The sequence below is a fragment of the Bombina bombina genome, chromosome 2 (genome assembly GCF_027579735.1).
Source record: "Bombina bombina isolate aBomBom1 chromosome 2, aBomBom1.pri, whole genome shotgun sequence".
Classification (NCBI taxonomy): Eukaryota; Metazoa; Chordata; class Amphibia; order Anura; family Bombinatoridae; genus Bombina; species Bombina bombina.
Window position 1 is genome coordinate 216977552 of NC_069500.1, and position 27878 is coordinate 217005429.

At 35.9% G+C, this 27878-nt stretch overlaps 1 protein-coding gene across 1 annotated transcript in view; it reads right to left on the reverse strand.

Annotated features, from left to right (window-relative positions):
• The window catches only part of EDIL3 (EGF like repeats and discoidin domains 3), a 1373680-nt gene that overhangs the window by 481560 nt on the left and 864242 nt on the right, over positions 1-27878 (reverse strand). Inside the window, exon 6 of the mRNA XM_053701474.1 lies at positions 17686-17867. Within this exon, the coding sequence (XP_053557449.1) occupies positions 17686-17867 (182 nt within the window). The remainder of the gene's footprint in view (positions 1-17685; positions 17868-27878) is intronic.

The window sequence follows — 27878 nt, forward strand, 5'->3', positions numbered from 1 at the left end:
CACTTTTGAAAACTGCTTATAATATACTGATAAAATACAGCATTAGATTTAAATGTACACTGAGAATCACTTATGTGAACATGTCTTCATGCCCATTACTAAGCTGCCGTGTATTATTTCATACACATTTTCTAACAGTGTTAATAAATAAGGAATACTTATAGAAAACAGGAAAATTCGATTTTTTCATTTAAACCAAAGGGAGAGAGGGTGTTGAGTCTGTACATCCAGCGTGACTCATGCTGGAGCAGTAATTGGTCAATATTACCTCCTCTCCTCCTTGGTTTGATGTGTTCAATACCCAATACTCTTAGGAGAGAGAAATCAGAGTCATGCATTTTTTGGAAGTGTCTGGCCACTGGACTGTCTGACTCCTTATCTTTAATGCTGTTGATGTGGAGTCACTGTACTCTTCTATTCCACATAAAGTAGGTTTGGAAGCAGCAGAATACTTCCTTAAGCTACGTGGAGAAGAGTACAGTGACAACACTACCTTGGTACTCAAATTATTGGAATTTGTGTTAACCAATAACATATTTATGTTTGATGGCAAATTTTTTAGACAGTTAAGGGGCACAGCCATGGGTTCGGCGTGCGCCCCCACCTATGCCTGTCTCCATCTAGGTGTCTGGGAGGCAGTTGATGTCTTCCAGGAATTAGATATATGGGTGGAGGCTCACGTCGTCCTATGGCTGCGCTATGTGGATGACATCCTAGTTTTGTGGAAAGGGGATGAAACTTCAGCCAATAAATTTGTTGAGATTCTGAACAATAACAACAGAAATTTGTTCTTAACTCACCAGATTAGTAATAAGGAAACTACTTTTTTGGATCTCAAACTCACCATTGAAGATGGATTATTAAAAAGCAAAGTGTTTCGAAAAGAAACAGCAACTAATAATCTGTTGTATGGTTCCAGCCACCACCCGGAAGCCTTAAAAAATGGCATTCCAGTGGGGCAGTTCTTGAGGCTCAAGAGGTGCTGCTCCACTGAACAAGATTTTGAAAGGCAGGCCGGAGAGATGGCTCAGAGGTTCCTTCAGAGAGGGTACTCTAAGAATCAAGTTAAGAAAGGATGGCTTAGAGCTAGGCAAAAACCCAGAAATGAATTATTATATAAAACAACTGAAAAGCCTAAGGAAGAGAATAGTATTCGTTTAATAACAAAATATAATTCCCATTGGAACAAATTGCGGAATATCCTTAATAAACACTGGCACATTTTATTAAATGATAGTTCAGTTGCTAAATTCATTTCTGAGTACCCACTGCTTACAGCCAAAAGAGCTCCTAGTATTAAGGATAAATTGGTTCGTAGTGAGTTCCAAAGAGACACCCCAAAAAATTGGCTAACACAGGCACAGACTAGAAAAGGTTGCGAACCTTGTGGCAGATGTGTGTACTGCAAGTACATCGTTAAAGCCTCAAATTTTTGCACTGAATATTCAGATAGGTCTTACCACATCAATGAAAGAATAGTCTGCAATACCTCAAATGTCATTTATATGTTACACTGTTCGTGTCCCAAATTTTACATTGGGAAAACGACACGCGAATTAAAAGAAAGGGTGAGGGAACACAGAGATAGCATTAAAGATAAGGAGTCAGACAGTCCAGTGGCCAGACACTTCCAAAAAATGCATGACTCTGATTTCTCTCTCCTAAGAGTATTGGGTATTGAACACATCAAACCAAGGAGGAGAGGAGGTAATATTGACCAATTACTGCTCCAGCATGAGTCACGCTGGATGTACAGACTCAACACCCTCTCTCCCTTTGGTTTAAATGAAAAAATCGAATTTTCCTGTTTTCTATAAGTATTCCTTATTTATTAACACTGTTAGAAAATGTGTATGAAATAATACACGGCAGCTTAGTAATGGGCATGAAGACATGTTCACATAAGTGATTCTCAGTGTACATTTAAATCTAATGCTGTATTTTATCAGTATATTATAAGCAGTTTTCAAAAGTGTGTGAATTGCAAAATACCATATTTGTATAGATTAGTTGTATATTAAATGTGTAGTGTAACCTAATTGTAGCCATTGAAATGTACATGCACTATACACTTCCCTTTAACATACAGGAAGGAGGTGTAACTTTGTATCTGCACAAGTGTTATAAAGTCTGCTGTGGTGTCTAATTAGACACATCTGATGAAGCCCTGAGTTCAGCCCGGAAAGGGGGAGGGGCGAAACGCGTAATGTGTAGAACAAGACACAGTGTGGAGAACGCCAGCATGGTGGATATGCTGTGAATCTGACGATATCAAGTGAACACAACACAACCAAGCAAGTGAAGAGCTGCATAGGCGGAATACATCGCTGTAAGTCACACCACGGATGAGATCCTACCAGGTAATACCGTAGAGTGTGTGAAGATAGCGGAGGTAAGCCATGCAGTATTAAGTCTTGCACACTGAAAGTTTAAAGTTGGAGCTGTCATTAGCACATGGGATTAAGTTTGCAACAGTACTAGTACCATCCTGTGGACTCTCACATTATATCCTTAATCCGGTACCGGAACAAACACACATAATGAGATATCAAGGACGGTAATCTGTCTGAATCTTTAAACCGGAGCGTGTTCTTAACACTTAAGTGCCCGGCATCAAGAACGGACTTTCTCATGAGTTAACTATACTATGCAAATGCTAGCTCACAGTTGACAGTAGTGCACTACGCTTGGTATATGTTTGTGTGCTGTATCTTGTTGTTGCCATTTTTCTCAGCATGTATCTTTTTTGGCTTTGTTTTTATTAAAAGCATATGTTCAGCATACCTGTTTAGGATGTCATTCCTTAGTATACTGTAGGGGTGTGTTGGTGCGGCCAGGTATCCGCTTTAGCTCTTTTGATATGTTAGAGCTCTTTTCTAATTAAGTTGTTTATATATATATATATATATATATATATATACAAATACACATATACATACATATATATATATATATATATATATATATACATACAAATACACATATACGTACACATATATATATATATATATATATATATATATACAAATACACATATACGTACACATATATATATATATATATATATATATATATATATATATATATATATATATATATACACACATATACGTACACATATACAGGGAGTGCAGAATTATTAGGCAAATGAGTATTTTGACCACATCATCCTCTTTATGCATGTTGTCTTACTCCAAGCTGTATAGGCTTGAAAGCCTACTACCAATTAAGCATATTAGGTGATGTGCATCTCTGTAATGAGAAGGGGTGTGGTCTAATGACATCAACACCCTATATCAGGTGTGCATAATATTAGGCAACTTCCTTTCCTTTGGCAAAATGGGTCAAAAGAAGGACTTGACAGGCTCAGAAAAGTCAAAAATAGTGAGATATCTTGCAGAGGGATGCAGCACTCTTAAAATTGCAAAGATTCTGAAGCGTGATCATCGAACAATCAAGCGTTTCATTCAAAATAGTCAACAGGGTCGCAAGAAGCGTGTGGAAAAACCAAGGCGCAAAATAACTGCCCATGAACTGAGAAAAGTCAAGCGTGCAGCTGCCAAGATGCCACTTGCCACCAGTTTGGCCATATTTCAGAGCTGCAACATCACTGGAGTGCCCAAAAGCACAAGGTGTGCAATACTCAGAGACATGGCCAAGGTAAGAAAGGCTGAAAGACGACCACCACTGAACAAGACACACAAGCTGAAACGTCAAGACTGGGTCAAGAAATATCTCAAGACTGATTTTTCTAAGGTTTTATGGACTGATGAAATGAGAGTGAGTCTTGATGGGCCAGATGGATGGGCCCGTGGCTGGATTGGTAAAGGGCAGAGAGCTCCAGTCCGACTCAGACGCCAGCAAGGTGGAGGTGGAGTACTGGTTTGGGCTGGTATCATTAAAGATGAGCTTGTGGGGCCTTTTCGGGTTGAGGATGGAGTCAAGCTCAACTCCCAGTCCTACTGCCAGTTTCTGGAAGACACCTTCTTCAAGCAGTGGTACAGGAAGAAGTCTGCATCCTTCAAGAAAAACATGATTTTCATGCAGGACAATGCTCCATCACACGCGTCCAAGTACTCCACAGCGTGGCTGGCAAGAAAGGGTAGAAAAGAAGAAAATATAATGACATGGCCTCCTTGTTCACCTGATCTGAACCCCATTGAGAACCTGTGGTCCATCATCAAATGTGAGATTTACAAGGAGGGAAAACAGTACACCTCTCTGAACAGTGTCTGGGAGGCTGTGGTTGCTGCTGCACGCAATGTTGATGGTGAACAGATCAAAACACTGACAGAATCCATGGATGGCAGGCTTTTGAGCGTCCTTGCAAAGAAAGGTGGCTATATTGGTCACTGATTTGTTTTTGTTTTGTTTTTGAATGTCAGAAATGTATATTTGTGAATGTTGAGATGTTATATTGGTTTCACTGGTAAAAATAAATAATTGAAATGGGTATATATTTTTTTTTGTTAAGTTGCCTAATAATTATGCACAGTAATAGTCACCTGCACACACAGATATCCCCCTAAAATAGCTAAAACTAAAAACAAACTAAAAACTACTTCCAAAAATATTCAGCTTTGATATTAATGAGTTTTTTGGGTTCATTGAGAACATGGTTGTTGTTCAATAATAAAATTAATCCTCAAAAATACAACTTGCCTAATAATTCTGCACTCCCTGTATATATATATATATATATATATATATATATATATATATATATATATATATATATATATATATATATATACAAATACACATATATACGTACACACATATATATATATATATATATATATATATATACAAATACACATATACGTATACACATATATATATATATATATATATACAAATACACATATATGTACACACATATATATATATATATACATACAAATACACATATACGTACACATATATATATATATATATATATATATACAAATACACATATACGTACACACATATATATATATATATATACAAATACACATATATGTACATATATATATATATATATATACAAATACACATATACGTACATATATATATATATATATAAAAATACACATATACGTACACATATATATATATATATATATATATATATATATACAAATACACATATACGTACACATATATAAATATATATATATACACAAATACACATATACGTACACATATATATATATATATATATATACAAATACACATATACGTACACATATATATATATATATATATATATATATACAAATACACATATATGTACACATATATATATACAAATACACATATACGTACATATATATATATATTTATACAAATACACATATACGTACACATATATATATATATATACAAATACACATATACGTACACATATATATATATACAAATACACATATACGTACACATATATATATATATATATATATATATACAAATACACATATACGTACACATATATATATATATATACAAATACACATATACGTACATATATATACAGTATATATATATATATACACACACACATACATATTTTGTTCCTTTCCTTTTTATTGTTGGAAATTGTATAAGGGTTTCTTTCTTCCAACAGTAATACAGTCAATATAATGAACACAAGATTCAGCACAACTGCAATTTGTCAAAAACAGAAAGGGTAAAGCTGCAATTGTCTGTGTTAAGTTTAATAGACTAAGATCATATCATTTTAAAGGGGAAAAAAACAGTGTGCTTTAGACATTATACTCAAACTGGGAATAATATCAATTATATACTTGAACACAGTGCTTCTTAAAGGGACATAAAACCCTATTTTTTTTTCTTTTCTTTCATGATTCAGATAGAACATTGAATTGTAAACAACTTTCCAATTTTCTTTGTTTTCTTGTGGTCCTTTATTGAAAAGCAGGAACTTAGGATTATGAGTGTGCACGTGTTTGTAGTACTATTTGGCAGCAGTTTTGCAACAATGTAATTCATTAGCAAGAGCACTAGATGGCAGCACAATTTCCTGTCATGTAGTGCTCCAGACATGTGCATGCTACCTCTCTAGATATCTCTTCAACAAAGAATAGCAAATTTGATAAAAGAAGTAAACTGGAAACTTTTTTTAAATTGCATTCCCTTTCTGAATCATGAAAGAAACGTTTTGGGTTTCCTCTCCCTTTAATCTCTTGGATGTGCAGGACAACAACAGCTCACCATGCACATCACTGCCTGCGGGTATTATGGCCCAATAGCAATCTGATGTTGTTGCTGTTTCACTGCACTACAATTGGTGGTGGTATAATGGATGGCCTTCCTAAGGCTATATTTGGGAGTGCTGGATGGAACAAGGTCACAGGCAGTGGAATATAGCCTTGCTTGTACCAGAATTATCCGTTTCACCTCTATAGAATACTATTCACATCTAATATGATCTCTTGTATTTGTTCTCAGGTGCTCCAGTGCAATCATGTTCAAATATTTTTTTTCACATGCCATGTTCATTAAATGAATGTCATTATCTTGACTCCTAACTGAAAATAGAAGGAGCATATCATTGTATTTATTATTTAAAGCTTTGGTTATTTATTCATTATACAGTTATAAAGAAGAAAATCATAATAAATATTAAACACAAAAAAAAAAACAAGCCTAAAACTACTAACAGTACATTACCATATGCATTAAACATTACCCTATTTGTGCTATTGCTAAATCGTTTAACAAGCTAATCCAGTATGTGAGTAGGACGACTCTGCACAGAAAGTGTTAACAAAGAGCAGGCTGCTATTATATTAATAAGATACCTTATTCTTTGCTGGTGGTTGAGGAAATCCCCCTACATGGCTCATAGCACACACACATCATGGAGGAAGGGGTGTTACTACATGCACAATTTTCTGGCTTCCAGGAAGCTCCCTCCCCACTACTGTAAAATGCATAATGGGAATTAGATTCCAGAACTGCAGTGGCACAATACTGAGAGCGAAATAGTGAACTATAAATTCCAGAATGCTATGCAACTCCCAGAATATTGTGCTTATTCCTCTAAAATTGGGCTACATTCAGTGAAATAAAAATAAATAAATAAACTGACATTCAAACATCTTTTTTCCCTGCAGTTTGTTCTCCAGGTGAGAAAGACAATCCAGGAAATCCAGGCAGACCCCCTCCTTGTGGATGCCAATGCATATATCATTAAGCATGCGATCAAACAGAAAGATTAATCAAAAATTGTGCCCTTCTAGCAGTGCACTGAACACATCTACCAACGAAGTAGGTCATTCATCAAGTATTAACAAATAATATTACACCAAAATCATAAAATTGCACATTATTATTGTGCGCTCTGATTACTAACACATAGTAATTCTTAGCTTCCATGCTTTTGAGTGTGGACATTTGTTTTAAAATATATTATTTGTATTATTATTATTATTATTAATATTTTATTAATAATAACAATAATAAATAAAAACAATAATTATTCACAGTGATGCAAATTGTGATAACAAGAGGAAAATGAACGAATGTCTCAGCCTGAGATAGGCTGAAATATCTTCTCTAAGGTCCTTCATCCTCAGTTTTTACATATAAAAGGAACTTGAATGTAAACTCTTACACTAAATAAACATGATAAATTCTCATTTACTTGTATTCTACTATCAGTACGGACAGCAATGCACTTTTTTTTAGCTATGTCAAAACCACTACTATTCTGGCTGAGAATTTCTAAACAAATTTAACATGCAAATAAGGTAGGATATTTTAGCCCCTGTGGTGTTGGTAAAGTAAATGCACCTAACAAAAATCCTTCAATAATTTTTAAATTAGGCAACATTTTTATGTCCTGGAAGAAATACCATCTCATCCTAGGAGAGGACTTTATTGCTTGATAGCAAGCAGTAGAGATATCCATAAAACAATCCTGGGAGAGTTTTTGTTAGGATACAATTAATTTAATGGCGGGTGAGTACTTGAAAGAGGTGAGAGAAAATATAAAAAATATTCCCAAACTGGCTATGTGCTGCTCAGCCATTTCTTATTTACCTTGTTCTTTTCTACTAAACTAATTCCAGATACCTGGTCCAACCATGCAACTGAGGTTACTCTTTCAGGTACTTTTAATCCCTCAAGAACTTGAACCCTTGACTTTATTACTATTTAATTATCAATTATCACTATAAAAATTGTGAGAACACATAGCAGACAATAGTAAGTATAAAAAAAAACTGCTTCATGTGTGGGGTGCCTTTAAGGCCTTTGTACATGGTTTTCTTATATATGAATTAGCAGTTGTGATTAAAGAAAAAAAACCTCATCAAATCTCCCTTATAAATGAGGATATATAAAAAAAATGCAACTCCCTATAGCAATTTATTTAAATTTTTTTAAAAAATCCTATTTGAAGTTACTCACTGAAAATGCAATGAGATCCTTTAGAATGAGAGAAAGACAAAGGGGCGTCTCATGTTTAGAACCACCAAACAGGGGCTGATACACCCCTTGAAATCTATCAGCCTGTTTCTACTAGCACATAGGTGTGCTTGTTTAAAATGTGAGTACCCTTTTGGCATCACTAATATATTTACCATTAAACTCTGGTTGATCTGCATATGTAGTGCCTTTCTGCTTTACTTTCTACTTGCAGAATATGGGGATCTTCTGGAGTGGGTGAGCTGATACACCCCTAAGTATATCAGCCTGTATCTATCAGCACATCAGGGTGCTCCAACGAAATATGAGTACCCATTTTGCTCATTCAGAACACTGTGCTTGCATATCTGTTTGGTGGCTCTACACATGAGGCACCCCTTTGTTCTTTCTCTCATTCTGCAGCTTATCGGATTTGTCTGTGAGGAGGAGGCAGCCATCAACTTGTCACTAATTTTGTGGAGATATTCACCTTGGGAGGAGTGTATTACATTAAAACTGGGACTTTGATTTAAGTACTTTGTATGTATACTGCATATATTTATATATTGTGTATTATTAACATCTAACTTTCTCTACTATTATATTATACACCTAGTATATGTACCCCCTTTAGTTTAAGCTTATTATTCTTTATTTTACAATGATATCCCTTAGAATGTTAGATGCCAACTTTTTGTGTATTGTAACAAACCTGATAAGATGCTTGTAAAGAAAATTAGGGAGGTGACAAGGTCCACTGCAATTAGAATACAATGCTCAGACAGAAAAGTATCTAAACATACATAAGATATTGCAATTGATTTTGCAGGCTTTTATCAGAAGCTATTTAGTTTATCAGAAAAATACCCCCTGAGATCTTGCACCAGAAAATTCTACAGTTCTCTGAGTGTCAATTAACCACCATATCCCCCGCAGTTTGGTAAAACTAAATGCCCCGATTAAATTATTTTCATTATTAAGAAACTCAAAACAAATAATGCTCCAGGGCCTAATGGCAATTTCAGAATATTTTATAAACTCCTGGCAGACATTCTAGTACCCCATTTAGGGCCAGATTTCAAGTGGAGAGCAAACTAACACTTTCGCAAGCACAATATTTGTGCTCCACTTGTAATACCAGCACATGGAATTGTGTGCTGGTATTTTAAGTGTCCCACAATGCGAATACGACCTCCCGTTCGCATTCAATGGAAGTTATGTGCTCAACAGAGCGCGCACCCATAGGGGCCCATTTATCAAGCTCCGGATGAAGCTTGAGGGCCCGTGTTGCAGGCTCGCCAGAAACACCAGTTATGAAGCAGCGGTCTAAAGTGTTAACTGTGCCAACTGTGCCAACTGTGGGAGGGGTGGAACGCTTCATCAGCGGTCTACTTTTACTCCATGTTTGTCAGCAGCTGAAGGAGTGATCAGGTGTTTTATTTGTTAGGTGTTTGGTAAGTTTTGGGCACATATTTGAGACGGTGTGGAACCTTTGGCATTGGATACGATAAGAAGTACTGGTCATGCTATTGCCCAGGCTTGGGTTTTGGTGACAAGTTTTCCTTATGCGTTTATATGCATCCGGTTAACCCCTAGGTGTCTCTGTGCAGCAGTAGCTTAATATACCCGGTTATGTCTATTTTCATGTGTGCATTAGTATCCTGTAACTGAGGGCACTAGATTGAACTGAATCAGCAATGGAATTTGCTTTGTGATTATTCAGTTGGGATCCTGAAGATTGGGACCAGTCAATACAGTAGATTTGCATAATCATCAAATGTATGATAAGAAGACAATGCAATAGCACTTAGTCTGAACTTCAAATGAGTAGTAAATTTTTGTTAAATAAATTGCAAAGTTATGTCTATTTCCACTCCCCCTGTATCATGTGACAGCCATCAGCCAATCACAAATGCATATACGTATATGCAGTGAATTCTTGCACATGCTCAGTAGGAGTTGGTGACTCAAAAAGTGTAAATATAAAAAGACTGTGCACATTTTGTTAATTGAAGTAAATTGGAAAGTTTTTTAAAATTGCCTGCTCTATCTGAATCTTGAAGTTTAATTTTGACTTGAGTGTCCCTATAAGCTTGGAAGCTGATCTGGCACTCTGTCTGATCTGTACATTAATCTAGTGCATGCACATCTCCTGTCCTTATCTGCAGATAAGTGTTTTATTACATGTCCACCATGTTTGTGGTAAAGGTATGAGAATTTCACAATGAATTGTGTGTTATCTTAATTTGTGTCCGGCCGAGACATTCTTATTTTTGTTCTCCCACTTCCTTTATAATAGCACCTTGTTATTTGGATAATAAAAGGGTATTATATCAGCACCATCATCCCTTACTTGTTTGAACAATAACATATGTAATAATTACTTATAATTCAATTTTGCTACCATCTGGGGTTGCTGGCTACGTTTATAAAACAAGTAATATATTGTGTGAATTGTATCTAGAAATATACATTCAAATACTATTCTTGATTATAAATACCCATCTCTCTTTGAATGGTAATCAGTTGTTTATTATGTGAATTGAATGGTAACGGATTATAGTATACGCAAGAAAAAACACATATGAAAAACAAAATCTCAGCAACAACCACTTAGTCCAAATGTTTTATTGTATTATTATGTATAATCTGGGGTCTTGATTATTGATACCTAACAAATACATGCTAAAGTACGCATGGTAAAATTGAAAACCACCGGTATCTCATACACAATAACACAGGTGGTGACTAATTCTAATAAATTTCCCATATTTTAATATGATTATTAATGAATTATTATGATTTTTAATTTATTGAATCTGGATCAATAGTGTAAAAAACATTTGTAAATTTTAGCATTGTGGTCATGATGGTATTGCAAATATGTATACAAATTTTATTCAGAGTAGCAGTATACAGAATTTCTCTTTATATCTCAAGAACTATTGGTGGCTAGAATGTCTGATTCCTAAGTAAAGAAAAACAAGCTACATTGTGGTAATTGCCAGCCAATTTCTCTCATTAATCAAGATATTAAAGAATTTACAAAAATAATAGCTTCCAGGTTCTATGATGATTTTCCTAGACATTCTGAGAGATACCAGATAATGTTTGCAGGATAATTGATCTTACTGATTTTGTTACTGTAAAATAAATGCCTTCTCTGTTCCAATTTTTAAATATAGAAAAGGCATTTGATAGAATATATTGAAATTATTTATATAAAGTCTTTCCTCTGAGGAAGCGTTCCTGGGAAACGCGCGTCAGGGGACACTAGGAGAAGCCTTGTCTCTTCATTTTTAACTTGCTTGCCTTATTCCATGACCAGATACATATCAATACTTATTTAGTTAACTTTCAGCAGTTAGGATTTTCTCTGTAAAATTAAAATTAAAGCAGCTCCCGGATTGAAGGGGCTTAGCCGATATTTACTTTCTGCCTGCTGTAGTACACATAATATATCCTAGCAATATAGTTTCAATTCCGGGGGATTATTCATCTTAAAGTTTTTTTAAATAAAGTTGCTGTGTATAAATGGTTTTGTTTATAAATAAAGATTCAGTATGAATTTGTTTCATTAGTAGCAATATATTAACATTGTTGATATCCGTATGAAGCAGTATTCTCTTACCCACTAACCCAGGGGTAAGCAACCCTTTTTCAGTTGTATGCTCTTTTACAATTACATGTTAAAGGTCTGTAAGGTGTTTGGAATTATGGATGCCTTTCAAAAAGCCATTGGGGCATATGTATCAAGCTCCGAATGGAGCTTGATGCCCCGTGTTTCTGGCGAGCCTGCAGGCTCGCCAGAAACAGCAGTTATGAAGCAGCGGTCACAAAGACGGCTGCTCCATAACCTGTCCGCCTGCTCTGAGCAGGCGGACAGGCATCGCCGGAAATCAACGCAATCGAGTACAATCGGGTTGATTGACAACCCCCCCTGCTGGCAGCCTATTGGCCGCGAGTCTGCAGGGGGCGGAGTTGCACCAGCAGCGGTTGTGAGCTGCTGGTGCAATGCTGAATACGGCGAGCATATTGCTCGCCTTATTCAACAAGGTCTATCGGACCTGATCCGCACTGTCGGATCAGGTCCAACAGACCTTGATAACTAGAGGCCATTGTGTTTATCTAATTCATAACAAAAAAATTTTTGAAGATTGTTTGATACCAGTCTAAAACCATTTTTATTTAGAATTGTAGAAGGGAGAGATGCCCTCTGTCTCCCTTGCTGATTTCCCTTTACACCAAACCAATGGCAGCACACATCAGACACACTTCACCTATTACATAAATCACAGAAGGACATACAGGGAGTGCAGAATTATTAGGCAAATGAGTATTTTGACCACATCATCCTCTTTATGCATGTTGTCTTACTCCAAGCTGTATAGGCTCGAAAGCCTACTACCAATTAAGCATATTAGGTGATGTGCATCTCTGTAATGAGAAGGGGTGTGGTCTAATGACATCAACACCCTATATCAGGTGTGCATAATTATTAGGCAACTTCCTTTCCTTTGGCAAAATGGGTCAAAAGAAGGACTTGACAGGCTCAGAAAAGTCAAAAATAGTGAGACATCTTGCAGAGGGATGCAGCACTCTTAAAATTGCAAAGCTTCTGAAGCGTGATCATCGAACAATCAAGCGTTTCATTCAAAATAGTCAACAGGGTCGCAAGAAGCGTGTGGAAAAACCAAGGCGCAAAATAACTGCCCATGAACTGAGAAAAGTCAAGCGTGCAGCTGCCAAGATGCCACTTGCCACCAGTTTGGCCATATTTCAGAGCTGCAACATCACTGGAGTGCCCAAAAGCACAAGGTGTGCAATACTCAGAGACATGGCCAAGGTAAGAAAGGCTGAAAGACGACCACCACTGAACAAGACACACAAGCTGAAACGTCAAGACTGGGCCAAGATATATCTCAAGACTGATTTTTCTAAGGTTTTATGGACTGATGAAATGAGAGTGAGTCTTGATGGGCCAGATGGATGGGCCCGTGGCTGGATTGGTAAAGGGCAGTCCGACTCGGACGCCAGCAAGGTGGAGGTGGAGTACTGGTTTGGGCTGGTATCATCAAAGATGAGCTTGTGGGGCCTTTTCGGGTTGAGGATGGAGTCAAGCTCAACTCCCAGTCCTACTGCCAGTTTCTGGAAGACACCTTCTTCAAGCAGTGGTACAGGAAGAAGTCTGCATCCTTCAAGAAAAACATGATTTTCATGCAGGACAATGCTCCATCACACGCGTCCAAGTACTCCACAGCGTGGCTGGCAAGAAAGGGTATAAAAGAAGAAAATCTAATGACATGGCCTCCTTGTTCACCTGATCTGAACCCCATTGAGAACCTGTGGTCCATCATCAAATGTGAGATTTACAAGGAGGGAAAACAGTACACCTCTCTGAACAGTGTCTGGGAGGCTGTGGTTGCTGCTGCAATGTTGATGGTGAACAGATCAAAACACTGACAGAATCCATGGATGGCAGGCTTTTGAGTGTCCTTGCAAAGAAAGGTGGCTATATTGGTCACTGATTTGTTTTTGTTTTGTTTTTGAATGTCAGAAATGTATATTTGTGAATGTTGAGATGTTATATTGGTTTCACTGGTAAAAATAAATAATTGAAATGGGTATATATTTGTTTTTTGTTAAGTTGCCTAATAATTATGCACAGTAATAGTCACCTGCACACACAGATATCCCCCTAAAATAGCTATAACTAAAAACAAACTAAAAACTACTTCCAAAACTATTCAGCTTTGATATTAATGAGTTTTTTAGGTTCATTGAGAACATGGTTGTTGTTCAATAATAAAATTAATCCTCAAAAATACAACTTGCCTAATAATTCTGCACTCCCTGTACAGAACATAAAATTGCACTGTTTGCAGATAATGTGATTATGATGGTCACTAAACCCCTATTGTCTCTCCTTCCGATTTATTTGATTTTTGTAAAATGTGGAGGGGTATCTGGATACAAAATTAATAATGATAAATGTGAAGCTATCGGTGTTGATTTGCCATAACACACAAAAAATATAACAACTAAACTTTGACTTTATATGGGCTGCACTGGCAATTAGATACCTAGGAATTAATTAATCTTTCTCATGACATGAAGACCTTGTCCCCTTATTTTGTTGGCTTTGAATGAAAATGGTTAAGTGGAGAAAATATAATATTTAATTTTATATAAGGATAGTAAGGATAGTAAGGCATTAAATGTCCCTACTACCTAAGATTTTTATTTGTTTTGTTCCCTCTCTGCCCTAATTAAAGGAGCAGATTTCAAGAAATTTCAGAAGATGTTATATTTTTTATTTAATGTCATCAGAAACTAAGAATCAATATTGAAAACTATGCTGTCACACAGATCAGGGAGTGGCATGGATGTACCGGATTTCCTGTCCAATTACTATTTATATTGGATGGCACAGACCACTTTATGGCATAACATGGATTATAAAATTTCTATAATATATTATGGTCAAAAAGAGAGCAAATGCCTTATAATTGGAAAACCTTTTTAGTGATAACCTACACCATGACACTTTAGGTTGTCTTGATGTCTTACTTTTTTACTAAGAAAAGGGCTCAGGGTAACCCCTTGGCTACTTTTGTATTTCAGCTTAGCCAAGACATAATTAATAAATGTGTTAATAAGTTAATTTACAGAATCAATCACCCCTCATCACATACTGCATGTAATACAATTAATTACCCCCATGTGCCCCGTAACTGGTTTCATTATATACAATTATTGTCTAGAACTAGGGAAGTATTGGGGTCTGTAACAAGAGCTACTCCCAAGTATTGTGGCACCCTAATGCCTGACATCAGATTTAAGGGAGCTATAGCAGGGTTAAGCCTTATTTTCAACCTAGTAGACAGCTCTCAGACACTGCACATTATATGACTAAATAAGAGACAAAGCATGACATAAGCTTTTTAGAAACTGACTTAAGCCTTAAAGGGACATAAAACCCACATTTTTTTCTTTCATGATTTAGAAAGAGAATGCAATTGTAAACATCTTTCTAATTTACTTCTATTATCTCATTTGTTTTATTCTCTTGATATTCTTTGCTGAAAAGCATATCTAGATATGCTCAGTAGCTGCTGATTGGTTGCTGCACATAGAAACCTTGTGTGATTGGCTCACCCATGTGCATTGCTTTTTCTTCAACTAAGGATATCTAAAAAATCTTAGCAAAATAAATAATAGAAGTAAATTGTAATGTTGTTTAAATTTGTATTCTCTATCTGAATCATGAAAGAAAGATTTTGGGTTTAGTGGCCCTTTAAGTAAGAGCACTAATTTCTCTTGTAGTGCTAACTTATCTTAAGCCAACATGCCTAGGCTTAGCAGGGTTTAAACCACAATTAGAATGTTTTAGAGGATGCCGGGAGAACAGGCACATATCTCCATATGTCATGGGAGCATCCACATGTAAGTAAGCTATGGCAGTGATTTGCAACCTTTTTTTTGCTGTGGCACACTTTTTTACATTAAAAAATTCTGTGGCACACCACCATCCCAAAATTTTACAAAATCACACATTGTAGCTTAATACAGGATATATATACTGTATATATATATATATATATATATATATATATATATATATATATATATATATATATATATATATACACACTGTAATGTGCTGTCATCATGCAATGCCTCCTACAAACTATACATGACATATTGACATTCATTCACAAACAATCAGAATTGTAAGAATTGCCGCGACACACCTGAGGATCTCTCACGGCACACTGGTTGAAAAACACTGAGCTATGGTATCAAACAGCAATGTTATTGAGTAGTACATTAAATAGAGGAATGTCTGTCTCCTCAGAATGCCCTATTACATCATTCAGCAAAGGCTTAACTAAACTTATAAATAAATGAATTGCAGCCATATGTAAAGCGATCAAAGTGTGTACAGCGAAATATTGGTAGTTCTTTGTTCCTCGCTTCCATATTGTTAGATTAGGTATTACCATTGGATGGCAGACTTATTGGCCTACATCCTAAACAATAGAGAGGATTTTTTCCATTTTGGGGATATTGGATACATAGGGAGCTAAGGAGGATTGGGAAACATGCTAAGTTTTTGAAACAGAGATTGGTTTGATTACAGATGCAGTAAATAACAAAGGGTGTGAAAAAGGCAGGAATCAGGCCTCCTCTGGGAATGAAATGACAGGACATTCACCTTATTTTGGATCTTGATGTTATGAGTAGGTCAAAACTCTATGGTTTTACTGGAATAGCTATTTACCTATATATACTATATATATATATATATATATATATATATATATATATATATATATATATATATATATATATATACTGTATATATTATTATTAGCTTCACAATACATTTTGTAGGTGGATACAATTATTACAATTATTGGCTTCATGATGCAATTTGTATATGTCTTGTTTTTAAACAGATAAGAATTTTTTTTTTTGAAAAATAAATAAAAATGTTTTAAATAAATAAATTAGGTAGAATGTGAGGGGCTAGATGTAGATTGGGTGTGTTATTGCATTTTAAATTACCATGACAAATAAATGATGGCACATACACAGGAATAGTCAAAGAGGATATGATACAGCGCATGGCATTCTCCCCCAATAATTTTGGCTTTACATCACAAAGACCCTGGCACTGCTGCTCTAGTAGATATATAATGCTCATAGCTTATTCTGGTTATATACTTTGATTATATAACATGATGGATAAAACAAATATTGCTGAAGGAAATACAAGAGAAAAAAATGTGAGTGGATTTGTAAGTGTAACTGTGCTTTCTTTGATAACACAATGTTTCTAGACTCTTGTGCAAAACAAACCAATGTCTAATTAAATATTCCTCAATTTTAGTTTGCATACATGAGGTATTTATTTTTCTTAATTATCCATATTCCAAAAAGGTGCTCACTGGCCCTCCTAGTAACTATTCCAGTGAGGATCTCTGCATTAGTTATTTGCAGACTTATCCATTGGTTGCAATAAATATACTATAACATACAATAATTGTACTTGACAACTGAAAATAATAAGATTTTTTTTGTTAGCTTTTCAAAATACATTAGCACAGAAAAATAAGCTCAATGGTTTCCTTGTAAGCTGACCAAGTAAACAGGTTTGCACATAATCAAAGATGGAATCTTTAAAATCAATACTGTAAATCAATTCAATTAGACCACAGGGTGCATACTAAAAGCCTAATTTAATTAATGTAGACTCTTGTTTACCTGAATCCAGGGCCATCGGTCATTTTCAGCAGATGTCCATGCGTTTACAAGACCTTTCTTATTCAAGCGTGCATAATATGGGTACCATTTTTGTAATCCAAAAAGGGCTCGATGAGTTGAGGATGCTGTTATTTGTTGGTTTGAAATTATTCCTCCTTCAATACCAAGAGGTCCAGAACACCCTGCCATTAAATAATCAAATAATTTTGTCACTTACACATAAAAAGGGTTACAATGAAAATGACTCTTTACTCCTATCATTATACTTGTGAAGTTAATTACAGTGACACTTCTTTAAACTACTTTTTGTTTATTAAAAAAACATATACTGGCAGAAATCTTTTAAGATGCATTTTTGATAGATTTGAAGGTTTCTATATAGGTTTGAATTATTATGAAATAGATAAATATAAATTTAAAAGTCAAATTTATGGTAAAATGTAAAAAAAAAATGTTTAATTCAAAGTAATATCTCCGATAATACAAAATGTTGATGTTGATTCAATGCTTGGTATTGCTGTCTCCAATAATTGTAGTTGAATGAAGACAAACAGATAAAATAAATACTAAATTATTATTCAACAGTCATGATTTTTAATCATTATATTCTTCTGAAGCTTTTCTAAAGACTTAAATAGCATTTTAATTTCAGAGTGCAATTTATTTAATATATAAAAGAAACATCTTATACATTTGCAGATTTTAATGATAATCTGTATTTAACAAATTCAATTGCTTTTTCTCTATAGAATGGCATCAATGTGAACAATTGTCTGATCCTAAAGTAATCAATTCTAAACCAAACAAAATTGTATTAACATTTAAATTAAGAACACATTCATTTTAATTACATTTTTATTTAAATACATAAATCAATTAATGTCTAAGAAACATCTAACAAGATATTATACTGTGTTACATGCTTAGTTATTCAAACTATTCATGAAATGAGAATATTTTGTAATACTTAACGTAATGGATTTCCCCCCAACATTTCCTTGAGACACAGAGTGTATTCTCTAATGAAGAGTGCAATTTTATAGATTACAATATGTATTAAAGTAATGGTATACTATTTCCTATATAAAAGCAGATCCAGAATTTTTGTGATATTTTAGATGGAGTTTAATTCATTACTTGTAATAAAGATGAGCTATAACTTACTTTTTAATATAGATATGAAATTCAAATATCCCACGTTCTGCCGCCCACTTCAAAAGTAAATTGATATTAAAAAGTAAGTTATAGCTTTATGTACGTATTCTATAATTCTAAATTTTGAAATACATTTGAGAACTTATGACATCTGCACATCATTGTAGTGATATATGGGTAAAAAAATTGATTGCACAGAGTTTTATTTAACTCTAATTTCAATAAATGTTAAAAGGTTTAGTATTTGAGTTACATAAATAAATATAAAAATGTTAATGTCTCATAACATAGAATTGAGTACTGTAAATGTGTCTCTTTGTGCAAATATGGAGTGGTATCCATAAATAAAGTTATGTCCATACATATTTGGTCATTAGTAAACTTATATGTATTATAGCTGTTTAGAAGAAAATATTGGAGTTGAAGTTATGTAATGAATTAAGGGACATTAAACCCAATTTTTTTCATGATTCAGATAGAGTTAAATAACTTTCCACTTCAATTCTACCATCTTATTTGCTACATTTCTTTTGTATCCTTTGTTGTAGAAGCAGCAAAGCACTACTGGAAGATAGTTAATGCATTGGGTGAACCAATAATATGAGGCATTTATGTGCAGCAACCAATCAGTAGCTCCGGGATCTACCTAGGTATCCTTTTCAATAAAGGATAACAAGAGTACAAAACAAATTAGATAATATAAAAAAATTGGAAAGTTGTATAAAATCTAAATCACGAAAGAAAGAAACAAGTGTTTTGTGTCCTTTAAAAGTGCAGACTGTAAGCTTTAATTTTATGTGATTGATTTCCAAATTGGGTGAATGGTTAAGGCATTACAATACTTTTTAGAAGTAGTCACCTCCTTTTCAATGTATCAAAAGTAATTAGACATTTGATTAACAAGCTATTACATGACAAGGTGTGGGCTATCCTTATTAATTCAAGTTTAAGCCAAAATTAAACTTTCATGATTCAAATAGAGAATGCATTTTTTAAACAACTTTCCAATTTACTTCCATTAACAAAATGTGCACAGTTTTTATATTTACACTTTTTGAGTCAGCAGCTCCTACTGAGCATGTGCAAGAATTCACAGAATATACGTATATGCATTTGTGATTGGCTAATGGCTGTCACATGATGGAGCTATTGCATTGTTTTGTTATCGTGCATTTGATGTTTATGTAAATCTACTGTATTTACTGACCCTTTAAGCAGTTAAGATTTAGGGCTCGATGATTGAAAGCTATCTGGGCTTGCGAGATTATTAAAGAATGCTCGCCAGTCCTATCTACCTGGTTGAATGATCTAAATCCATTTTATACCCTGAAAACTGGGTTTCTCGCTAAGGGGCGTATACTGCATTTTCATATGAAATGTTCACAACAAAATTTGTAATTTAAACATTAAACCAAACAAATATTTGAACCATTCACACAAAAATAAGCAGTGAAAATTTTTTATTGTTAAGGTGCATCAAAAATCGTAACAAAATTCTTCACCAAAAATCGTATGTTAACAAAAAAGTAAAATTAGTATGTAATTTACACAGGAATAAGTAAATTGTAATTGTAGTACACTTGATGTGCAAAAATCACACCGAAATTTGAATTTATAAATACAAAATGCAAAGCGTAATTGTTGTTTTTTTGTAAAATGGGCGTTCCATGGGCGTATATGACAATGTCTCACTAATCCGAGCATAATTCTAAAAAGATGTTCGCACTGCAGATATCACAGTTTTTTCTTGCCAACTAAAAGGTGGCAAGCTTTTCTCAAAACAATACAAACACTTATAACCCCAATAGAAAAACAAATGCATACTAAAATATAGGCGAATGTAAGATGCTATAAGCAGAAAGAAGCGTAATGTGAGTTATAGTGGCTGCAGAATTTTAATTTTAAAATGTTCCCCCTACTCCCTGCTAACTTCGCACTAAGGAGCAAAGTTTCCCTATCCAGCGTGCTTCATTACTTTTAATAGGAGCCATCTCGCAACTCGCAGGGACTGCCCCTTTTTTACAATCATTGCACCGGGGCAGTCCTGCGAGTGTCAGCAAGAAAAAGAAGGTTTGAGCTAGCGAAGATTATATCATCGAGCTCTTAGAGTTGATTCCTAGTGTGGAATTTGCATTTGGAAGCTGTTTCTGTTTGGTATCCTTTGTTGAAAAGCAGGTATGAGGGTGTAGGAGTGAGTGTGTGACTGGAGTAATATATGGTGGCAGTTTTTTAACTATGTTGTACATTTGCAAGGGGCAGCAGTGTTTCCTATTGTGTACTGCTCCAGAAATGTGCACACTATTATTATTATTATTATCATTTATTTGTACAGCGCTGCCAAATTCCGTAGCACTGGTTACAATGATAGGGGTATACAATGACAACTTTTTTGATAAAAATACAAAACATAAAACTAAACAAATCTGGTAGAGGAAGAAGAGGGCCTGCTCCGGAGAGCTCACAGTCTATAGGTTAAGGGTGCAGAGACATAAGGTTGGGTAAGCTTGTTACATCAGTTGTAGTTGCAGCAGTGAGTCAGGCAGTTCATGTATTAGTTTGGTTCGGATGAGGGATGGAGGAGATATGGTACGCCTCTCTGAATAGGTGGGTTTTCAAGGAGCGTCTGAAGCTAAAATATAATATTTCCCTTGTTATAACTCCCTACACTTATTAACTAGCACACTTAGGCCTAGATTTGGAGTTCGGCGGTAAAAGGGCTGTTAACGCTCCGCGGGCTTTTTTCTGGCCGCACCATAAAATTAACTCTGGTATCGAGAGTTCAAACAAATGCTGCGTTAGGCTCCAAAAAAGGAGCGTAGAGCATTTTTACCGCAAAAGCAACTCTCGATACCAGAGTTGCTTACGGACGCGGCCGGCCTCAAAAACGTGCTCGTGCACGATTCCCCCATAGGAAACAATGGGGCTGTTTGAGCTGAAAAAAAACATAACACCTGCAAAAAAGCAGCGTTCAGCTCCTAACGCAGCCCCATTGTTTGCTATGGGGAAACACTTCCTACGTCTGCACCTAACACTAACATGTACCCCGAGTCTAAACACCCCTAGCCTTACACTTATTAACCCCTAATCTGCCGCCCCCGCTATCGCTGACCCCTGCATATTTTTTTAAACCCCTAATCTGCCGCTCTGTAAACCGCCGCCACCTACGTTATCCCTATGTACCCCTAATCTGCAACCCCTAACACCGCCGACCCCTATATTATATTTATTAACCCCTAACCTGCCCCCCACAATGTCGCCGACACCTGCCTACACTTATTAACCCCTAATCTGCCGAGCGGACCTGAGCGCTACTATAATAAAGTTATTAACCCCTAATCCGCCTCACTAACCCTATCATAAATAGTATTAACCCCTAATCTGCCCTCCCTAACATCGCCGACACCTAACTTCAATTATTAACCCCTAATCTGCCGACCGGAGCTCACCGCTACTCTAATAAATTTTTTAACCCCTAAAGCTAATTCTAACCCTAACCCTAACACCCCCCTAAGTTAAATATAATATTTATCTAACTAAATAAATTAACTCTTATTAAATAACTTATTCCTATTTAAAGCTAAATACTTACCTGTAAAATAAATCCTAATATAGCTACAATATAAATTATAATTATATTATAGCTATTTTAGGATTAATATTTATTTTACAGGCAACTTTGTAATTATTTTAACCAGGTACAATAGCTATTAAATAGTTAAGAACTATTTAATAGTTACCTAGTTAAAATAATAACAAATTTACCTGTAAAATAAATCCTAACCTAAGTTATAATTAAACCTAACACTACTCTATCAATAAAATAATTAAATAAACTACCTACAATTACCTACAATTAACCTAACACTACACTATCAATAAATTAATTAAACACAATTCCTACAAATAAATACAATTAAATAAACTAGCTAAAGTACAAAAAATAAAAAAGAACTAAGTTACAGAAAATAAAAAAATATTTACAAACATAAGAAAAATATTACAACAATTTTAAACTAATTACACCTACTCTAAGCCCCCTAATAAAATAACAAAGCCCCCCAAAATAAAAAATTCCCTACCCTATTCTAAATTAAAAAAGTTACAAGCTCTTTTACCTTACCAGCCCTGAACAGGGCCCTTTGCGGGGCATGCCCCAAGAATTTCAGCTCTTTTGCCTGTAAAAAAAAACATACAATACCCCCCCCCCAACATTACAACCCACCACCCACATACCCCTAATCTAACCCAAACCCCCCTTAAATAAACCTAACACTAAGCCCCTGAAGATCTTCCTACCTTGTCTTCACCATCCAGGTATCACCGATCCGTCCTGGCTCCAACATCTTCATCCAACCCAAGCGGGGGTTGGCGATCCATAATCCGGTCCAGAAGAGGCTCCAAAGTCTTCCTCCTATCCGGCAAGAAGAGGACATCCGGACCGGCAAACATCTTCTCCAAGCGGCATCTTCGATCTTCTTCCATCCGGAGCGAAGCGGCAGGATCCTGAAGACCTCCAGCGCGGAACATCCATCCGGACCGACGACTGAACGACGAATGACTGTTCCTTTAAGGGACGTCATCCAAGATGGCGTCCCTCGAATTCCGATTGGCTGATAGGATTCTATCAGCCAATCGGAATTAAGGTAGGAATTTTCTGATTGGCTGATGGAATCAGCCAATCAGAATCAAGCTCAATCCGATTGGCCGATCCAATCAGCCACTCAGATTGAGCTCGCATTCTATTGGCTGTTCCGATCAGCCAATAGAATGCGAGCTCAATCTGATTGGCTGATTGGATCGGCCAATCGGATTGAACTAGATTCTGATTGGCTGATTCCATCAGCCAATCAGAAAATTCCTACCTTAATTCCGATTGGCTGATAGAATCCTATCAGCCAATCGGAATTCGAGGGACGCCATCTTGGATGACGTCCCTTAAAGGAACAGTCATTCGTCGTTCAGTCGTCGGTCCGGATGGATGTTCCGCGCTGGAGGTCTTCAGGATCCTGCCGCTTCGCTCCGGATGGAAGAAGATCGAAGATGCCGCTTGGAGAAGATGTTTGCCGGTCCGGATGTCCTCTTCTTGCCGGATAGGAGGAAGACTTTGGAGCCTCTTCTGGACCGGATTATGGATCGCCAACCCCCGCTTGGGTTGGATGAAGATCTTGGAGCCAGGACGGATCGGTGATACCTGGATGGTGAAGACAAGGTAGGAAGATCTTCAGGGGCTTAGTGTTAGGTTTATTTAAGGGGGGTTTGGGTTAGATTAGGGGTATGTGGGTGGTGGGTTGTAATGTTGGGGGGGGGGGGGGGGGTATTGTATGGTTTTTTTTACAGGCAAAAGAGCTGAAATTCTTGGGGCATGCCCCGCAAAGGGCCCTGTTCAGGGCTGGTAAGGTAAAAGAGCTTGTAACTTTTTTAATTTAGAATAGGGTAGGGAATTTTTTATTTTGGGGGGCTTTGTTATTTTATTAGGGGGCTTAGAGTAGGTGTAATTAGTTTAAAATTGTTGTAATATTTTTCTTATGTTTGTAAATATTTTTTTATTTTCTGTAACTTAGTTCTTTTTTATTTTTTGTACTTTAGCTAGTTTATTTAATTGTATTTATTTGTAGGAATTGTGTTTAATTAATTTATTGATAGTGTAGTGTTAGGTTAATTGTAGGTAATTGTAGGTAGTTTATTTAATTATTTTATTGATAGGGTAGTGTTAGGTTTAATTATAACTTAGGTTAGGATTTATTTTACAGGTAAATTTGTTATTATTTTAACTAGGTAACTATTAAATAGTTCTTAACTATTTAATAGCTATTTTACCTGGTTAAAATAATAACAAAGTTGCCTGTAAAATAAATATTAATCCTAAAATAGCTATAATATAATTATAATTTATATTGTAGCTATATTAGGATTTATTTTACAGGTAAGTATTTAGCTTTAAATAGGAATAATTTATTTAATAAGAGTTAATTTATTTCGTTAGATAAAAATTATATTTAACTTAGGGGGGTGTTAGTGTTAGGGTTAGACTTAGCTTTAGGGGTTAATCCATTTATTAGAATAGCGGTGAGCTCCGGTCGGCAGATTAGGGGTTAATAATTGAAGTTAGGTGTCGGCGATGTTAGGGAGGGCAGATTAGGGGTTAATACTATTTATGATAGGGTTAGTGAGGCGGATTAGGGGTTAATACATTTATTATAGTAGCGCTCAGGTCCGCTCGGCAGATTAGGGGTTAATAAGTGTAGGCAGGTGTCGGCGACGTTGAGGGGGGCAGATTAGGGGTTACTAAATATAATATAGGGGTCGGCGATGTTAGGGGTTGCAGATTAGGGGTACATAGGGATAACGTAGGTGGCGGCGATTTGCGGTCGGAAGATTAGGGGTTAATTATTTTAAGTAGCTGGCGGCGACGTTGTGGGGGGCAAGTTAGGGGTTAATAAATGTAATACAGGGGTCGGCGGGGTTAGGGGCAGCAGATTAGGGGTACATAAGTATAACGTAGGTGGCGGTCGGCAGATTAGGGGTTAAAAATTTTAATCGAGTGGCGGCGGTGTGGGGGGACCTCGGTTTAGGGGTACATAGGTAGTTTATGGGTGTTAGTGTACTTTAGGGTACAGTAGTTAAGAGCTTTATAAACCGGCGTTAGCCAGAAAGCTCTTAACTCCTGCTATTTTCAGGCGGCTGGAATCTTGTCGTTAGAGCTCTAACGCTCACTTCAGAAACGACTCTAAATACCAGCGTTAGAAAGATCCCATTGAAAATATAGGCTACGCAAATGGCGTAGGGGGATCTGCGGTATGGAAAAGTCGCGGCTGAAAAGTGTGCGTTAGACCCTTTAATCACTGACTCCAAATACCAGCGGGCGCCCAAAACCAGCGTTAGGAGCCTCTAACGCTGGTTTTGACGGCTACCGCCGAACTCCAAATCTAGGCCTCTGAGAACTATGCATGCTGCACTGATCTCACATGCACTATCTACCTATATATCTCTTCAACAAACATGAGAACCAAATTTGATAACTAAAGTAAACTTTTTTTTTTTTTTTTTATTTATGCTCTGTCTGAATCTTAAAAGAAAAGAAATGGGGTTTCATGTCCCCTTAAAGGGACAGTCAAGTCCAACAAAACTTTCATGTTTCAAATAGGACATGTAATTTTAAACAACTTTCCAATTTACTTTTATCACCAATTTTCCTTTGTTCTCTTGGTATTCTTAGTTGAAAGCTAAACCTAGGAAGGCTCATATGATAATTTCTAAGCCCTTGAAGGCCGCCACTAATCACATGCTTTTGTATTTGCTTTTCACAACAGGGGAGAGCTAGTTCATGTAAACCATATAGATAACATTGTGATCACGTCCGTGGATTGTGGCAGACACTGCACTAATTGGCTAAAATGAAAGTCAATAGATAATAAATAAAATGTTATGTTATCAGGGGGCTGTCAGAGGATGCTTAGATACAAGGTAATCACAGAGCTAAAAAGTATATTAATAAAAATGTGTTGGCTGTGCAAAACTGGGGAATGGGTAATAAAGGGATTATCTATCTTTTTAAACCACAACAATTCTGGTGTTGACTATCCCTTTAACTTTCAATATGAGGTCCAAATAGTTGTCAATGTAAGTAAAATGTTATCATTAAGCTGGAAAAAAACATTAGGGACATAGCAGAAAAATTAGAAGTGGCCAAATCAACAGTTATGCACATTATTAAACAGAAGGAACAAACTAGTGAGTGAGCTAAGCATCATTAAAAGGCCTAGATAACTAAGTAAGACAACTGTGGTAAATAATAGCAACATTTTTTTATTGGTGAAGCACTCTAAAAACACTCTAAAATATAATAATATTCAGGTTTAAATTGTGAAAGGGGATGAAACCCAATGTTAATATAGCTTATGCAAAATATTCCATTATTTATAAGGACAACTCATCTGAAACAACTTTGGCATTTCTGGAAATCTTGTGGGGAAAGCTTAAACCGAACCTGTCATTATATAGACTATCTCAATCAAAAGAAAGTGGAGGATTTAACTTTCCTAATATACAAAAATATAACTGGGTATGCTTAGCAAAAATCATTCCTGACAAATAGAGGACATTTTTCTCTAAAGGACATTGAGGATAATCTTGTCAACCCTATTTAATTGAAGGCTGTAACTGATTTAAAAAAATAGTAATATGCCCTTCTTACTTAATGGGACACTGAACCCACATTCTTTCTTTCATGATTCAGATAGAGCATGCCATTTTAAGCAACTTTCTAATTTACTCCTATTATCAATTTTTCTTCATTCCCTTGGTATCTTTATTTGAAATGCAAGAATGCAAGTTTAGATGTTGGTCCATTTTTGGTAAACAACCTGGATTGTTCTAGCTGATTGGTGGATACATTCACCCACCAATAAACAAGTGCTGTCCATGGTCTGAACCAAAAAAAAATAGCTTAGATGCTTTATTTTTTAAATAAAGATAGCAAGAGAACAAAATTGATAATAGGAGTAAATTAGAAAGTTGCTCAAAATTGCATGCTCTATCTGAATCACGAAAGAAAAAAAAATTTCCCCCAATTCCTGCCACCTCCACAATTTTGCCACTTCCTCACACAAGATACAACTAAGACTTTAATCCATTCTCTGATAATTTCCCACCTTGACTATTGCAACTCCATCCTCACCAGCCTCCCTAGCTGCCATCTATCTCCCCTATAATTCATAATAAATGCTTCTGCCAGGCTGATCTTCCTTACATGCCATTACTCATTTGCTACACCTCTCTGCCAATCCCTTCACTAGCTTCCTTTAACCCCCAGAATAAAGGCTCCCTCTCATTAACTCTGCCCCCCCTATATCTCTGACATTGTCTCCAGATACTCTCTCCCATATTCTTCACTCTGCTCATGACCTCCTTCTCTCCTCCTCTCCTGTTATCTCCTCACTTTCCCGTCTACAAGACTTCTCCATATTGCACCCTATCTTGTGGAACTCTCTGCCTCACTCTACAAGACCCTTCCCTAGTTTTAAAACTTTCAAGTGCTC